The following is an 18,842-nucleotide window of genomic DNA, read 5'->3' on the forward strand; positions in this document are numbered from 1 at the left end:
TATCTGTCAGAAGCATTTGGCTTACGGGACAATGGTTTTTTCAGAAGTCTATGCTCGAGGGCCAAATGTCACTTTGGGTCACTTAGACTGAAGATTCAACAGCACATCTTGTAAACTCAAATCCCGCTGCAGCCGGAGAAGAACACATCTTATGTGATACGTAATTACCGGTAATCTAATTTACACTAATGCTTTAAATTATCCATTACAAATTAAGAGGGTCAGAGTTGTCTCCACTTCTCTTTATGAAAGGCCTTGAAAAAGACTGGCGGTGCGGGTTAATGGCGCAACTGGATTAAGGAGACTAGATTCATACATAATGCAAGCATTTACCTTAATGGGAGAAACGTGACTAGTGAGCCGTGTTTACATTAAAGGAGGGTGAGAGTTCAGCTGAGCTGAGGGAATATTTTTCTGCCTACGCTGGCGGCAGACAGTGTAATGAATTTTTATAAAGCGCACTGCAAATAAAACTAAAGACACACAAAGGAGATTGCATGTTGATGGTTGTCGGGCGATGCTGACAAGGAGAAATGGGTGAGGACGCTGTTGAAACTTGTAGCGGTGCACAGTCTGGAAAGAAAACATCCAGTAGCCTGACGCTGAACTCCAGATCTTAAAAACAAAACAAAACAAAAAACTTACCCACAACATCGTGGAACAATGGACTTCCATTGAACCTGGGCTTTCACGTGTATAAAGAGGAGCGATCAAACAGGAAGTGAAAAGTTTGAAATAGTTTTATTGCCACAAGAACTGCGACAAAGACAAACACGCTCCGTTATTTGTCCTGCAATCCGAACACACAAACGCACGTGGCACATCGAACGCAACCTCGTTTACACAGGCGTGATCGTGTCCAAGGGCCGACACGACTACATGTATCCACAAGTGTGTCGACAGCACACACCCAGCATATAGTCTGACATTCTCCTGGCCACAATACACCACACAATTAAAATAAATCTTGTACGAGGGCCACATGGTGCTGCCTTTCTTTCTTTTTTTTTTCTAACAAGGGAACAACTCCATAGCAACACCAGAGAAATGTTTACTTATGAATATATTTGGATTTGCACTGTCGGAAACATAAACAGGCTTAGTGTCATAATTTAGTTAGGAACAGGAGTTGTCTTTGTATTGACTTAAAGAGTCAAAGAAAATAAAATAACGTGAGCTGGAAAGTCATGAACTTCCATTTTTCTCGCAGTGGGATTGTGACAGTGTGTGTTCTCATTACGAGCACACCGACAGCCCTCCGTGGGTCTCACTCTCTGAGTTTCTCTCTCCCCCATCTATCTCTGCATTCCCAGACAGCTTTAGCAGTTCAAACCCTCGCACTGCGGCATTGTCACACACTACACTGGTTGCCATGGAGAAATAGTCCTCCTGGTCTCCAAGGTACCCGAGTCTATTGTCTTTGGCTTCTTTATTTAGATGAAAACATGATTTGTTGGAAGGGATCTACTTGTTTTTTCACTGCTTTTCTTTGCTGCTTTCCCTTTCTTCTTCTTCCTCCTCACGCGCATCAGTGTAACGTTGCATGATGTGCATTGTTTCATCCTTCTCCTTTCCAGGAGTTTGACTACGCGCATGTGTGCGTCAAGCTCGTCTGATGTTTTGTAGCAATTAATTTCAGTGTGTCTGCATGTCAGCGCCCCAGGAGGGGGGCTGTATAAAAGTTTTCCCCATTGCCACAGCTCTTGCCAGGGCTTATAATTGCCTTCTATTACCAGGGCTGGGTGTCACAGTGCCTGCCTGTCTGTCACCAAGAGACTCTCAACTAACGACAGATGATGAGGCAAAGGAGTTGGAGTTTTCTTACTGCCGCTCTTTTTGGCAGAAGAGATAATACAGGATATATATATATTAGGCCAGCGGTTCTCAAAGCAGGGGCCAGGGACTCTCAGAGGTCTGCAAAGCGATTTGGTGTAAATGATCAAATTGGGCTATGATGTTTTAAGTGCAGATAAACACACGTGGACCAATTTATAGCAACAACTTGAGCGTACTGCATCCATTATATTTAGCTCCACAAAAAACCTTATACAGCGGTGTCACATCATGTCATGCCATGAATGCAAATAGCTTTGGCAATGGCAATGAGAACTACAAAGGGCATTAAATATATGTTCGTAACTGGTTCTTCTTAGAGAGAAACTCACTCTTAGAAATCTGCAGACCACAAAACACAGAAGACAGAACCACTGGATTATGAAGTAAGCAAGAAAGTGTGATATGTGTATGCTCCTGGTTGTTGTGTTATGCAAATATATCACCCACAGTGATTTCTGAGATTTTGCTGCTGCAAAAGTTGATTTGGAAACACTTATGTAAAAGCCATGCAGTCAAAAACAACAAGCTTAAGTTTAAAGCAAAAAAAAGAAAGAAAGAAAAAAGAGTTAAGTGATTCTAATGTGGCTTTAAAAGCAGCTGTGAGAGCTTACAAACACTTACAATCAGCCAGCTTTAACCTTTGACCCTGTTTATTTGCATGTTTCCAGCTCCACTCGCAGCTGTCACCAAGCTGCTACTTCTGTGCTTGCTTGCAGTGCAGCTGAAAACCAAACAGGAAGTGACATCACATCCGTTGCTCCGTGAGTGGAGCAAGCGGCTGATGGGTGGAAAGAGGAAGTAGACTGTGTTTCGTTCTCATTCAGTGGCTGTGGCTCAGACGTCCCAGACTCTGTGGTCTTGTTTAAGGGCAGCCAGACAAATAAAAATATCTAATTTAAGTCACTTATCTGCTCAGTCACATAAAGTTTCCCTTTTACTCTCAGATGGCGGTCTTAAAACACCACATATAACATTTTTTATAAACATTCAAATCTCCTGAGAAAGACTTTCTTGAGCTGTGACTCACTCATTTCTGGTACTTGCTTTCTTGCATGTTTTATAAATTACTGACCTTAACTCAGTGTGTTTCCCTCGTCTAACTTAGCCATTCTGTTTTATCACAAACTCAATGAGCAATATTTGCTTTAACTATGAAGTTGACACTTTTAAACCAAAGTTTTTTCAGAAAGTGGAAGTAATTTGGATGGAAGTGTGTGTTTTCCTAATTCTCTTCTGAATCTACTGAATGTAACTCTTAAACGGAACCTGTTAGTTTACTAATACTCCTACTTTATGTTTTCTCTTTTTTTTTTCTTCTTCTTTTTTTTTTGTCATGCATGGTGATGCAAAGGTGGAAGGAGAGGTTTCGGAAACTGTGACACGGTGCTTCGTCAGCGCAGGGTGCAAACCAGGGTAGGTTACTGTTGTGTGCTGTTGTGGGAGAAGCGTGCAGCGGCTTGTTGTTCTGGCACGAAGGCTAAGTGCTGAGTGAAGTGGGTGCAGGTGAACATGCTAAGACAAGCCAAGTCAGTGTTTGTCTTGCCTTGCTGACATGTATCACGTTTGCACACCTACTGTTTTTTTTCTTTATCAGTTTCTTGTATCTTTCTGTGCTGAAGGATTTAAGCTTCTACTAAGGGGGAAAAAAACCCAAACAGCTAAGAGTAATAAATCTGGATCATATTATAAATAGACTTGGTCTTTTTAATAATTTCAGATAAGGCATGGATGACTCCCTTTCAATCTCTGAATCCTGTAAGTTTTTGCAAGTGTCTGCCCACCTAAACCTGAACAATCCTCTCTCTAGATTGAGCAGTATTTCATCATCGATGTGTTGCTTTGATGATGATGGTGATGATGATGATGATGACGGTGGTGACGATTATGCGCTGATGATGATAGTCTGACTGGGCTAGGATAGAGCCACAAATAGGCACAAATTGTTTTTAAAAGCTGCCTTCATTTCTCATTTTCGGAATGGGGAACCAGAGAAAAATGAGTCAGAGCAGATGTGGTGAGCTGCTGAGACAGCAGACGCTGATCTGGGATCAGTTCTACATAATGGTTTTATAGGGAAACAGAGTCTATCAGGGTTAAATGAAAAAAAAAAATGGTCCAAAATTTGAGTTCTGCTAAAGGTTGGTGTGTAAAGTGCTAAAAAAAAAAAAATTAGAAAAGGAGATGACCGACTGTGAGAAGAAAAAATAAACCAGGAGTTCTACAGTACAGGCTGTTGGGAAAAATGTCCACATGGACACACACACGCACGATATCACTCATGAGTGAACGAGCCAGCAGGAACAAGGGGAAGCAAGTGGAAGTGAGGGGAGAAGGAGGGGAGGACTGTGGGAAGAGAGGCAGGAGGGAAAGAAGGTCTGGAGTGAGTCCAGGGGAACTCCAGACTTCTGTTACCCAACATTCTCTCTCAACAGTGGCTGGGAGACTGCTGCTGCTGCTGGTAGAGAGACACAAGGCCCAGAAAGTGAGCAGCCACACACACATTCAAAATTCACATAAAACCCTTATTCCTGGATACACACATATGCTGCCGTGGCTGTGTCACCATAGTAACACAGTGACCCCGGCCTCACAGTTGCACTCCCGAGCATGATCTCCTGCAGGGTTCTGAGGACGGGGTGGAGTAAATCTGTCTATTTTTAGCTGGCTCACTTTTTTTTGTGCTGGTGACAATAAGACTTTCTCCAAAGTCCGGTTTACTTTACATCAGGCTATCCAAGTTCCATGTACATCCACATGGTGTGAATTAGGGATGAATGTGGGAAAATGAGAAAATGAAGAGAAGGCAGGAAGTACTAACAGGGGGGGAAAAAAGAAAGGCAATAGATGTAAACTAGCAGACTGAAACTATTAAGACTATTATGTGTTCATATAGTCTTTCAAACAATCTTGATTCTACAATGTGAACAGACCAGCAGTGTACTCTGAGTGTATTTATGTGTGTGTGTGTATGCGGCGAAACACACCCCCACATGAACGCAGACCAGACTTTGACCAACATGACTCGGCAGCATTTGGGTAATTGCCCCACAGTTGGCTTCTGCTTCCAGCTACACTGAGCTAGCAGAAGCGGAGTGTAACTTTAGCTGGACTGAAACCCACTCTGGCCCTGGCCGCGGTCCAAGTCCGCCGGTCTGTTTGTTCAACCCGCCTCATCACAGCCGCACTGATTCTAACTGAATGCCAGCGCACGGAGGTGGGTTGGGCCGAGGCCTCACAATACCCTTGACACAAAGGGTGGAGAGGAGAGCTGCTCCAGATAATGGGGCTGATATTGATACTGCTCTTTCTTTGCTGATACAGTCCAGGAAGTGATCTGAATATCTTCAGCAGTGTCACGCCGGTGCAATTTTAACGTTATTTTTTCCCCTTAGTTTGTTTTTTTTCCCCTTCTTCTTTTTTTGTTTTTTTCCATGTCATGTATTTGTAATTGGTCCCTCTTCTCTTTCACTTTGCATTTTCCATTCAGCGCCCATTTCTTAGTTCTCCTTTCCTGTGGTGTCAAATCATGAGCCACAAGGTTAAAATAGCCCATCGTATGCTATTTTTACGCTGACTTATGATGCCAGATTTGACCGATTTTGACGTGGCTGTCATTTCACTTCCTTAAATTCAGCAACTGGTCTTAGGCACATGACCTGACCCCAGTCATGATACATATCTATGGAATGTGTTGTCTTTGATACGAACAGACTTCACTTCTTGTGTTTTTGTCTGTCTTTGGCACACTTTCATGGCTAAGCCGTTAAAATGATCAGTGACATCACATCTACGTCAAAACTATGGTCGGTCAGTCTCTTTTCTGGCTAGACGTCAGCCATGTGACCGTCATGGTCAGTTGTGTCTTAGTGGCTAACTGTCCTGACTTCACTAGCTCCTCTCTAATCCTACAGCTTGTTAATTGGTTTAGGCTGTTTCCTTTGTGGCAGACTGCGTCACAAAGTAAACGTAACCTCAGCCCAGACATAAGTATATTAACATGGTTAAGTAAAAATAGCTACGGGTGGCTAAATAAAACTTCGATGTATGTGGAAGTGAGTATTTTGGGCACCTGTGATCTTGTTATTGGCGTTAAATTTAGCTCTGTGGTCCTCAGTGAGGAGTGGAAACAGTGACAGGGACCTGTTTTGCCACAACACACTTCCTGTGCACTGTGAGTAGTGAGTAAACCACAACCCAGTGACGCAACGTTCGGAAAAAAAACCAAAAAAAAACAGAGCGAGCAAAAGAAAAAAAAGAAAGTAACAAAGAAGAGAGGAAAATCAGTAATCAGGAAGTTGTGGCTTCATTTGAAAAAGGAAAATTGTTGACTGAACTGTAAATGGATACTGTAAGTGAACTTGTGTGAATTTCCTGTGTGCGGACTTTCCCCTTTCAGATAACACAATGATAAGGTGAGCATAGACCTGAGTATAGGGCTGCTATTATTGCTGTTGCTAATGTGCGTGACTGAAGAGTCATATAGTCATATATACACAGGCATATATACACAGGCATATATACACAGGCATACTGGCCTTTTATTTCTCCTTTATATTTTCGAACTCTTGAGCCGTTGTAGCTCTTCTCACTTCCTGTGGGCTATTCTTTGTGACCTGAGCTACAAACGCAGCACAAAGCCTTTGCAGGACCACAAAAAAGGGACTTTGTACTATAGACTCAAGCGTGCTGCAGCTTTTCCTGATAATGTATGATAGTGGAGTCTCATATTAGGAGGCAGTCTTCTGAAAATACCCCGTTCCTATAAAGTGCTTATTTACACGAGTGAATTTATAAGAAAACACTGAGCAAATGTTGCCTATTGTTATGTGATTATGACATTTATATCCATGACCACGAGCTGCTAGTCAGAGGAAATGTGAAATGACTGCATGCGAAGATATTTTTGGTTCATTTGTGTCAGTTACCCTAAAAAAGCATAAATGAAGATGCATACTTTTTTCAGTTTGTGTGGGAGTTGGAACAGTGTAAGCTCGGGAGTATATGTGTGTGTGTGGTTGTTTGTGTGTGTATATTTATGAGTGTGACATAGAGTGTTGGAAAGAGGCAAATTTATAGCGTGAATTTTCTCTCACTCTCTCAAACAACACTGAAAGTCATGAATCATCTCTGCTGCACAGAGCTAACCACAGGAAGTACCCATGGAACACACACACTCATATATACATGCACCACTCAGTATACAAAGCACAACCAAATACAGTGAGAATGATCTACTGGAACAAACTACAGGCCAGAAATAACCCATAAACACAGACCCATAAACTCTGAATAGCTTAAGAGTATCAATTCGTCAAGTTTGTTTCCAGGGATTTCTTCATATCGATTACAAGTCTCAACAACACAAAGCAAGATTTTTCTTTTAAACGGGCACCAAATCTTGTAGATCAATAAGCTTTTGTCGAGACCTCATCACAACATCTCGGCCGTTTCCTGCAAAAGACAAGGTTTCCATGGTGACCCCTACACACTTGGGAAGTACAGTATGAAAGAAATAGGAAAGTGTGTGTGTGTGTAGCTTGTGGGAGACAGGGAGAAAGAAAGCCAGTGCCAAGCCTTGACCCCTGAAGTCTCTCTTTTTGTGTATGCTTGTTTGGTACACTGCAATATAACAGAATAGTGGCTCATTATTCCTGCTGTATGAGCCTGGTCCTTGGAGGAGCAGTACAGGCACACGAATGGACGCCGTACAAATCACGTTGAACACCATCATTTTGCCTTTCTGTTTCTGTTGGTATCAGTCAGGAGCCTTGGGAGCTGAAAAATGAACCAGAGAAGGAAGAGCAAGGAATGCAGTTCCCCAACTGACCACATGAGGCTGGCTGCACATGTCAGTAGCCAACTTTACAGCAGAAATAAACATGTTTACAGCCAGCTACACAAATAGTTTGGTCTATAAAGCATGTAAAGCATGACCCACCTATCTGCATTTTATTAAGGCTTAGCATGACAGGCTGTACTGACAGGTGGGTGTATCTGCTACCTATTGGCTAATCTTTATCTTAGCTATTTCCTGCACTAGACCTGTTGACCATGTTTTAAGATTTTGATTACTTAGGAAGCATTTTTATAAATATTAGGTAATCTAATACTAAAAGTAGGAAATCTGTGCTCTGGTTTGTTAGGGGACATTCTAGTATTTTAGTTGTAAGCTAATTAGCAGGAGCGGTAGTTGGCACTGTGGCCTCATAGCAAGAAGATCTTAGCCTGTTCTCTTCATGTCTGCATGGGTTCTCCATGCAGTTAGTGGGGTTAGTTTAACAGTTGAATGGGCTGTTAGTGTGAGTGGGGGTATGAATGGTTGTCTGTCTGTGTTAGCCCTGCGGCAGACTGGTGAACGGTGCAGGGTATACCTGTAATTCTGATTAGGATAAGCAGAAAAAACAGATCGATTAGCATATGTTTGTGTCAATGTGATACAGTAACACAGTCTATTACTGCAGTTTGCTACCATTAATAAATAACTTAGATCTCCACCTTCTTCGCAAAATCACAAGTATTGGTGGCCCAAATGCAAAAAGTTAGAGCTAAAAGAGGTTTGCAAACCAATGGGTGAAGTCAGCGTTGTTGCATCTTCACTGGTTAGAATATAGTGAAAGATGGAGTTGTGAAGCACTTACAGAGAGTAGATGCTCCTGTCTTGTTGCCAGTTGATGCCATTATTTTGATCCCTCAGATGCAGCCACAGGGCTGGCATGCTTGGTTGTCCAGGTGATGGCTACCGTGCAGACAGAGGGCCTGACCGGTCTTGGCCCACTCTGTTACACCAACTGTGCCAACTTACCGTCAACTGGACACTAAACGGCAGCGACACATATGCCGCCTTTCTCTGCTTTAGACCGTGGGCACATGTTTTCCAATCTGAGAAAAGATAACCTAAAAAAGGTGCGGAGCCACTTGAAATCAGGAGATCTGAAATCAGATTTGCCACCCTCAGATCTAACCACATCAGTTAAAAGCGCGTTGAATTATCTGACCCGGCATCAGCGGTGTGGGGGGGAGACTTTGTTGCTGGTGGGCTATAAGCAACGCAGAGAAGAGATTTGCAGAGACAGCCCATAACAGCTCCCTTGGAACCAATGACTCAGATATGCAGATGTGTTTACTTCCCTTCTGTTTCCCACCTCAACCAGCACACAAAAGGCAGGGGGAATGAAAGTGCCTGATAATGTCTTTAAGTGTTGCATTTATATATTTATATACGTTATAAAGAACTCATTTTTTGCTAAAACTTAGACAAGCACTTCAAATGGGCTCTTTGCCTCTTCCCTCTATTCCCTCCCTCCCTTCTGAGGGTATTCATCTTTTGTCTAATGCGTAGCGCTGCTCTCTGTTAGTTTCTTTCTGACACCATGCCAGCAGAGTCATCTGCAAAGGGACTCATGTAGGGATTAAAAACCATCAACAGATCCCCTTTAACAGAGCAGCAGAAAAAAAATGGTTGAAAAAATGCAAATAAATAAATAAATAAATAAATAAATATAAAAACTCCAGACAGTTTTGAGAAAACTTGCAGAAAGAGAATGCAGATTGTCACCTGACCCTGAGGCAAAGCAGCCCTAAATATAATAAAGAGAAGACAACAGAAGAAGACGAGGCGACACGACACGGGTAATGTGTTTTCTCTGCTGGTGTCGTCTGGCAGATCTGGGATGATTGAGTGCTGATGCCTGCCTGGGCTGCTTCAGAGAAGATCGTCTACCCCCCCCCTCAGCTCATGCACACACGTGTACAGCCTCTCTGATGACACACACTGACACATGTGCGCACACACACGCACGCACACACAGATTTCTGTTGTCGAAGTGACAAAAACATCAAGGCGTATTAACTGTCATCATCTCAGCATCTCTTCATCTCTCTTTTTGGTCCAGGGAATATTTCAAGGTAACACATTATTATTGTAGTGTGTGTGTCTGTGTAGGAGCGCGTGTTGTTGTTTTTTTTTTTTTTATAGTGGATGTGTGTCTTAATTAGAACGGGGTTTAGTGAATTAGGCCAGGATGTGTAATAGACTCAAATTTGCATAATCTCTGTTGAATAAATCCGAGTGACAAACATGCAAGCACAAAATCATACCTACTTACTGTACGGTGTGACTTCACTTGGAAAAAAAAGTGTTTATGACAGTAATCTATAGTCTTTGCTTACAGAATCTGCGTATTAATCTCTGTGCATTTCTATAATCGCCCTGTATTGTGAAATAACAGCAGCAGATACAGACAAACAGGTGCTGGCTACAGAGGAAGTTGATTGGCTTGATTCCACAATCCATTTTCCCAAGGCTTCCACACCCCTGCAGCTGTCCTCAAGAATATGAGAACTGTATGTGCGCACGAGCTCGTGTGTACGTGGGTGTGTACATGTGTGTCGTTGAAGTGCATGTTTGCGGTTATGACAAATTCACTCCTCGTGGCTTGCCAATAAGCAAGACAATGATCTTTATTGACAAAGAAAAATGAAATGCCGGACCTAATTCTGCGCCCACAAATGAAAGTGAAAAATTTTCAGTCCCGAGACCGATTTATGGTAAAATGGTAAATGGCCTGTATTTATATAGCGCTTTTACTAGTCCCTAAGGACCCCAAAGCGCTTTACATATCCAGTCATCCACCCATTCACACACACATTCACACACTGATTTATCAGGACTGATTTTTTTTTTACATTTTCTCAAAGTTTTAAAAAGTCTGACCTGCTTGAGAATGAGCTTCCTGATGTTCAAAGCAAAGTCATATTACAGGTTTGCGGGGCTTTTGGCTGTTTTGCATGGCAGAATGTTTTGAACTGAGCGGTGACAGCCTCAGCCCGACTGAAGAGTCTACTTCAACTCACCTCATTTCTATTGGAAAACACTTCCACTCTCTCTCCCTCTGCCTCCCTTTCTCTCTCTATCCCTCTCCCTCACCGTCTTCTCTCTGAAGCTGCAGATCACTTGAAAAAGAAAGGGGAAGGAACATGAATAAAAACTGAAGGCACTTCTCTTAGATATGTCTCTTGATGCTCTTCAGATCTTTAAGGCTTCATCACAGGGAAATGCAGGGTTACTCCAAGAAACTGAAGGACTGTGACTTCCTAATCTACTGTACAAGACCTGAATTTGAGAACTCATCTTTATAGCAGTTTCTCCTTTTCCTCTCACGCAATTTTGATCTCTAGTGTTTAGTTTTTATTTATTGATGGGCAGGTAGAGGTGCGGCATCCTTCAATCAGTACTTTTTCACTTTTTCTTTTGGATGAAAAGCAGAAAACCAGGGACCATATAGTCAAAAGAAAGCCTGTTTGTCCTTGATCAGTTCACACTCTACTGCCTCTAAAAAGAAAGGAAAGATTTAAGGAAATAAACTTTAGATTTCTATTTTTTTTTCGCTTTCACATACCATAATTAATCTATTTTCTTCAAATGGAAATAAAAATAACTGTGTTTTAATAGGCTGGAGAAACAGTTGCAAGCACTCCGTTTTATTTAAAGGTTCAAGATCTGTAAGAGGACATTTGTTAAAGCTGCCCTCCTGATGAACATTTACAGAGATTGCTTTAAAGGAGTTGGAGCCAAACCCGTGTCTGCACTAAGTCCTATCTCCTCCATCCAGAGCAGGTCAGACGTAATGACTGATGTTCCAGACATAATGAAAACATCCTTGCAAAGTGAATCTGATTGGATATCAGCTATCAGTCATCGTTTAGCAACAGCGGTGCACATGAGCTGCCAGCCGAGTCCTTTTCTCTCTCCCGGTGTGTTTAAGCAGGAGTTCACAATGAAGTGCAGCAGTTTTTACCTCTCCAATGTAAACTGTGTGTGCATCAGATAGAGACATTTTAAAATCTAGGGGAAAAAATCCTCCCAATTTTATTCAGTAAAGGCTACTTTCCATTTAAACGATAGTACGGAAAGTTACCTTTTTCTTTCATTTATCTCTTCAATGAATAACATCATCAGTTTTGGAGACTTTACAGAACACATGGTAGGGCTGTTTATTACAGTTAAATATTTAGCTACACCACCACAGTTATTTTTCCCATGACGATCTTAGAAAAAAACTAAACCAAGGTATCATTTACTCAGCTCTTCTCCTTAAATAGTGTCCAATTTAATGTGCTGAGCTGAAGAGAAGCAGGACTTTAGTCAAGGCTTGTGCCAGTAGGGATGTTAGTATTAAATTAAATGTTACTTGGTCTGAGTCTCCTGTTCTTTACAATAAACAGCCACACTGTTCAGACCCTGTAAGATCATGGGAAACAGCGTCCCCTTTTGGAGAGCAACAGCACTGCTTTAAGGAGCGGCCCCCATTAAAGTGATTTGTGACCTTGCACTCAATTACTGTATATGTATTATGTCCTGCAGTCCGAAACATGAAGTTTAACTTTGTATGATTGTATTCTAGTTTCTTGATTGTCACATTTTTTGAGAGTGGACTATGTGCCCCGCTCTTAATTGTCCCTTCCTTTCCTCAAAATATTATACAACACCCCAGTGAAGACAGCTGAGACTGAGCTTTCTATTGTTCCTCTCATCTCTTGTCGCCGCTGCAGCTCCTCAGTCTCCTTTACACTCCCTGGGCATCGCATAGCCAACAGATTAATTAGACGAGTGATAGCAATGTTCTCTCTTAGTGCTGGCCCACTGAGTTTTCTTTTTCTTTTTCACTTCTTGTAAGCCTCTAATTTCTCTCTTTACATTAATGGAGCTTACTCGGTGTGCTGACCCATGGGAGAGGAAAATTAAGTCTCTTTTTCCCTCTAAGGAGGGGGGGGGCTGCAGTTTATTCCAGAACTAGTTTGTTTCATGCATTTGGAGAGGAAACATATTTTACCAGAGTATTATGTAGGATCGTAGACATCCTGAATTTAAAAACAAACAAACAAACAAACAAACAAACAAACAAACAAACAAAAAAACGGATATATCAACCATCTATAAGAACAAGCGTATTGTATTTTGTGAAAGCGGGCTCTGTTTTAATGCTCCTCCATTCAATGTCTGTCAACCCTCTCTGGACAAAGGGTCCTGGTTGGTTGCCTTGGAAACGAGCATATGACTATTCTGAGAGTGAGAGACGAAGCGAGTGTAGTAAAGGTAAGTCACTCAAGGACCCTCTGGTCAACCTGATAAAGTGTGATGAAAATCAAAGGCCACAACTCAGCAACGCCTGCGATTCAGCAGAGAAAGAAGAGAGCGAGAGAGGGGAATAAAAAGTTGTTTTCTTTCCTGAAAGATTTGAAAAGAAGCGAGCACAATGGAGCAAATATTGCACCGCTTTGAGAAACATGTCTTATAAAGTGTAGGAATCAATAGGAAAAGATCTTCTTTTTCATCCCATGTACGAACACAGTCAGCGCAGTCATGTGTGACCGACTCTCTGTCACTCATTTTCCTATGCACATTTCTTACATACGTCTCTGCACAATATGTGCATTCATTACACGTGTTTGGAGTTCAAGCCACCCTCTTTACACTAAACCGTTATGTATGAGTCCAGGTGTCGAGCTCCAATGCTTTTTATTCATGTTCTTTGAGGAGGCTGTCAGGCATAATTACGACAACATGCTTCTAACCAGCATGCTTGGAGAGCCTCTGCTTCCCAGCCCCCTCCTCCTCACACTTCGCTCTCTGCTTGAATTTGCTGCTGCTAATGCACATGTTAGTATGTATCACAAAGCACATGTAAGTGGATGGTAACAGTGACTACAGTGCTGTGGTTTTAGTTAAGGCAACACAAAGCAGGAAACTGTTACGTGTTGCACTTGTTAACGCCTCACATCTTATTTAATGAACAGCAGTGCAAGGATTTAATAGCATAAAACCCATCTGAGAACTTGTTGCAGCTCTCCTACTATGCCTCGTGTATGAGTAAGATAAAGTGAATCAAGGTTGCGATGGAAAAATAGAGCAAGAATAAAAAGCAGGATGAAAGAAAGGATACTGTATTACTTTTGTCATAGTAGCCATTCCTGCTGCATGTCATGGAGTTATACACATGCGTATACAAAGCTGCCATGAGGTCAGCGTTTGCTTTCCGCCTTTTGTCTTCATCTTCCTTCTACTTTTGTGATCCAAGGTGACAGTGCAGGGCCAGGGTGAAGAGGGAGAGCGAGCAAGTGCAGTGCAAGGGCAGAGAAACTGGCCTGGGCAGCTTGGATTGGGAAATGTGGGCCTGTTGGTGACAGCTCAGTATCTAGATGGGGGGCCGATAGAGCCACTCCAGAGGGCATAATTCAATCGCAACTTAACCATGATAAAGACAGAGAGACAGAGTTGGAGGCAGAAGAGTAGAGAGCAGATAGAGTCATGAGTAGAAAGAATCAGATTACCATGCTTTTAAATGGGAGGGCTCGATGACACTCATCCAACCTGATTTAAACGACAGAAGCGTAAGGAATGAATTCTTCAGCTTGTCTGTCCCCTGACCCTGCCGGCGAGAGATGAGAGCGCGAGAGGGGAGCAAAAGAATCGCTCATGCTTGGAGTGAGATGGTGCCTAATCGTCCAGAGGCCGGGACTGAGTAACTGTGACTGGATGCATCCACCGCGGACGACGGGCAGGGACGATCTGAAAAGCTAAAAAGTCCTAATCAGGTTTTTTACGCAAATGGGCGGCCTGCACGCGGACCGCTCGGGGCTATGTGTGATGAGGCCGTCAGCCGCTAGTGGTCCACAGACATGACACAAGTCATTTCACCTCAGCTCCGCTCAGCTCATGCACATTCACAGGATGCTAATCGTTCCCTGCTTTCCCCGGCTGATGCTGTCTGTGTGAATGTAGCAAGTCTGTGTAGCTGGTTGGCTGGATTGAGGGCTTTTAGTCTTCTTATCTGAAATTACATATATTTTTTCCCATTTCACCCTCAGTTCCAGACGCTCTTTGCTTTTGGGCTGTCTATTTTTACCTGTCTTCAACAATCAGGTATCAAATACTGGTGAGAAACAGTTTTGCCTCTACAGTAAGAGCCCCTGTGATTATAGTTGAAGGGCCATGATATTTTCCTTCAAGGTGTGTGGTGTGTGCGTTTGCCTGAGTTTATGTCAGTGTGCGTGTGTGTGCGTGCGTTTATGCCTGCACATGTTTGTCTTAGACTATTGATCTGGCCAGCACACAGCAGGCATTAAATGAGAAGAGGCTGTGGCCGACAGATAAAGAGGGAAAGAGTGATGGGTGGCAATAAAAGAAGGGGATCTGTAGGCAGGGAGAAAAAAATCACCTTTTTTGAATTAAAAAAAGCTTTAAAGATATAACTTTGAATTGTTTTCTCTTTATTTCTTTTTTTCTTTGCAGTTTTCCACGTTCCTGGATTCTCACTGTGGTTCCTGCATCAAGCTCAGTCACACCTGCACAAAGTTACGAGCCGTGGACAATGATATGGTACATGACAAAAACAGTTTCTTATAAACCCTTCATACTCTGTACAAGCACACAAAATGTGTACCCCTCAACAAACACATAATAAATGTGCTCTTATAAATCAATTTGGCTCCACGATACAACCGGATCTTGGGAAGTGGCTCGGAAATATCAAAACAACCTTGGGGACTTTGGGTTCACTATGAATGTTGTGTGCCTTCACTATGTGTGCTCTTTATATCTGCTCTTTATTCAATCAATCTGCTCCCTACTCTTTCATCCATTAATTTGGCCTCTCTCTCTCTCTCCATCCATTATTTCTGTCATTGTGCTGTTTGTCCTGTTCAGTGGGCATCATAAAGCAGTCAGGAAGACTAACTTGCATGTGATGCTCGCAGAGCAGGCAGTGGAAATGTCACAGTATTTCAGGTACCAAGGCTTATTAACGAGGTCTGTCTAATATGAGGGGACAGGAAATGAGCAGGTTCTCCTTAACTGCTATTGTAAAGATGATAGATGTGTGATTGCACTTAGAAATGCATGGAAAACATGCATGCATGGAGAAACCTATAGCTGGGGTTCTCAAACTTAGCAAACAGCCTCTAAAGCCAGAAAAAATTAACTCAAACCCAAACTCTGTATGTTCACATGAAAAGAGAGACATGTTTGTCAGTTGTTTGCAGCTTATTCATACAATGTACTTCACTCACGGGAGGTCAAGAGCACCATCTGTGCATGTTCACTCTAAAAAATGATTCATGGGGTTAGTAAGTAAAGCTTAAAATTAATAGCTTTTTCTGCATAAAAAATTAAGTTTGTTGCATGTACACATTGTAATCAGTTGATAACTTAATTTAATGAGTTGGTCGAAATGAAAATAAAGAAAACAGTCTTAGCTCAGTAATATATCGATTTTGAACAGACATTTCTGTGTTAACTTAACATGAAAGTGTATTCAGTTAATACAACTTAAAAATCTCGTAAGCGTCCTTTAAAAGCTGAGTACAAGGCTGACTTGCCCGGACATGTTGTGCTCTCAGACCACTGATCGAAAGAAACGGAGGCAAAGAGAGAAAGCAGAGAAGCGGCATTTTGTACGGAACATTATCAAACGTTAAAGCTTTGTGGTGAGTACAATTTTTTGCCTTGTTTTATTCACAGCAGCTAATAACTCTAACTTTAACTCTATCAACACGCACTGCAAGAAATCCTTTTTACACAACACTAAACTCTTCCTCGGCGAGTGGTGGTGATAAGCTAGTAACGTTACACTTCTGGCTAACTTGTGAAGTAATTCGACCGTAACATTAGTCTTTGTTAAGTTTTGTTTTACGGTGGCAGCCAAATGGTGTTAATTGACACTGAGCTTCTGTAGCAGTAGTTTTAACTCTGCAAAGACAGGGTAATACATGTTTTTCTTCTTTCTACTTTGAAATCGTTGCAGCGTTGATGAAGGTTTGACCAGCAAAAGGCTGGGCCATTTTACATTCATGACTAAACAAATGTAGGTTACTGAGTATACATTCGGTTTAACATCGATGCATTTTGATGTTTAAGTCCTAGAGTTATTTTTATGTGAGATTGAAGTTTGTTAATTGAGCCCTAGCTGAAGAACAGCCTGTGTCAAAGTTCAGTCAAAAAACGCGGGCGAGGAAGCGAACGCCATGTTGTAGAAACGCCACAGGAAAGATCTTAAGTAACATTCATAAACTAGTTGTTTTAATGACATTACATTGAGTGTGCATTAGCACATAAAATATAATTTTGCTCTTTTGGGTGTTAACTGCAGATACATAAGCGCAGTTGTATCACTTAAGAAAAAATATCTTTGATTTGGAAACATAACATAACATTCTCCATTCGCAGGCAGGAAGTTGTCAATCAAGCACCAAAAATCAATGACCTGAAAGAAAGATGGCCTGCTCTTTTTGATGCAGTTCAGGTAAATATTTTTCCATAAGATAATTTGCAGTATGTATTCTTTTAAAGTAAATTGTATACATTAACATGTTGTGCCTATTTGTGCCTTTTTTTTATACAGATAAACCAAGAATTCAGAAGGATCACCACTGTTAACCTGGAGACAACATTCATGGCAAAGCTGGACCAGTACTCTCAGAAAATAATGTCCTTGCTGTCCTCAAGAGGAGGGGCTGCAAAAATGCGCATTCGGCGCATCCAGAACATGCTGCTAGAGGTATGAATGAATGAAATGTAGTTTATTTCAAATAGGATAATCCACTTTTTTTTCCAATAGGTGATATTGAGTCTTAAAAGGTAGCTGTTTACAACTCAACTATGTCAAATTATTGTTTAGAGCTTGAGGCACAAATATCAATTAAAACTATAAATACTTAATAATAAAACAAATTATAGGTGATGTGGATCATGATTGGCAGAGTAATTTGCAAGATTTTGCAGTTTTTCTATTTGTTACCTGGATTTTTCAAGTTCATGAATTGATCATTTCAGAGAAATGGCTCTTTGAAATGATCAATTCATTATTTTGATTATCACTGGAAATCTATAATTGGTACAGTTCAGGCCATATAAAGTCAATCCTTTTTTCTTTTTTTTTTTTTGGATGTAATTATCAAAAACCCATCCTCCTCGAAGAGCAGTTCGACATTCTTTTTCTTATTCACAGGACGATTCTGTGGAGAGAAGGCGAGAGGTCGCTATCCGTGGCTTAGTGGTGTATCTCAGGGAAAAGGAGGAGGATCTCTTCAAAGAGCAGGTAAATCAGACATGACTATACTTTGTATTAGAGGTACGATCTAATCTATTATTAATTGATTTCTAAATTAATCGGCAACTATTTTGATAATTGATTGATCGGTTTAAGTAATTATTTTAGAAAAAGAAGTCCAAATTCTCTGGTTTCAGCTTCATAAATGTGAATCGTTTCTGGTTTCTTTACTCCTCTATGACAGCAAACTGAATATGTTTGACATTTGAGGTCATCATATTGGGCTCTGAGAAACATTGACATTTTTCACCATTTTCTGACATTTTCTGGACCAAACAACTAATCAGATAATCGTCAAAGGAGCTTGCAAAGAGAACCTTCACAGACATAATCAGATAATCGAGAAAATTGTTAGTTGCAGCCCTATTTTGTGTTACTCTCATGTATAAGTATGATTACTTAAAACATTTATATTGATTCTGATCTACCAGGATGGTGGCGGGGATATTACCAATGAAGTGATGAAGATTGTAACCAGAGGTGCCACAACGTCTGATCCAGCCAGCGCAAGGATCATACTTGAAGGAACAGAAGTCCTAGCAGACCTGGATGTACCCAGAGCCTGTGCCTTGCTAATGGGGCTGATATATGCACTCAACCTCAGCTACCCAAAAGAACTGAAAAACACTTTTGAAAAACACTTTTGAAGTGTTTCAAAAGATATTCCTCGAGCTGGATGATCTGAAAGCCAGTCCTAAGGTAATGTCACTAAAAAGTAAACTGTTGTACTAAAAAATGTGAAGAGTGAGGCTATCCTCAAATTAAACGGGAAATGTTCCACTGTTGTTTGCAATGTGTTGTGTTACATACTTTACAGTAGGCAGTAGGTGTAAAGTTGAGCGTTGAGCATTAAGTACACCTAGTTAAAAATAATGCACTTTAAAAGGATAGCTCGGGTCT

General features: G+C 41.4%; 1 protein-coding gene across 1 annotated transcript; it reads left to right on the top strand.

Moving 5' to 3' along the window:
• The first annotated feature begins 13,399 nt into the window (after positions 1 to 13,399).
• On the top strand, positions 13,400 to 18,589 carry LOC146638673 (uncharacterized). The gene is made up of 7 exons (XM_085364374.1): positions 13,400 to 13,495; positions 15,128 to 15,214; positions 16,208 to 16,320; positions 17,060 to 17,135; positions 17,235 to 17,390; positions 17,841 to 17,930; positions 18,374 to 18,589. The coding sequence occupies exons 1-7, from the start codon at positions 13,400 to 13,402 to the stop codon at positions 18,587 to 18,589; spliced, it is 834 nt and encodes a 277-aa protein (XP_085220500.1).
• The last annotated feature ends 253 nt before the right edge of the window (positions 18,590 to 18,842 follow it).

This window comes from Diplotaxodon limnothrissa, linkage group LG2 (genome assembly GCF_057381915.1).
Source record: "Diplotaxodon limnothrissa isolate DT_005_m linkage group LG2, D_limnothrissa_male_GT1.1, whole genome shotgun sequence".
Lineage (NCBI taxonomy): Eukaryota > Metazoa > Chordata > Actinopteri > Cichliformes > Cichlidae > Diplotaxodon > Diplotaxodon limnothrissa.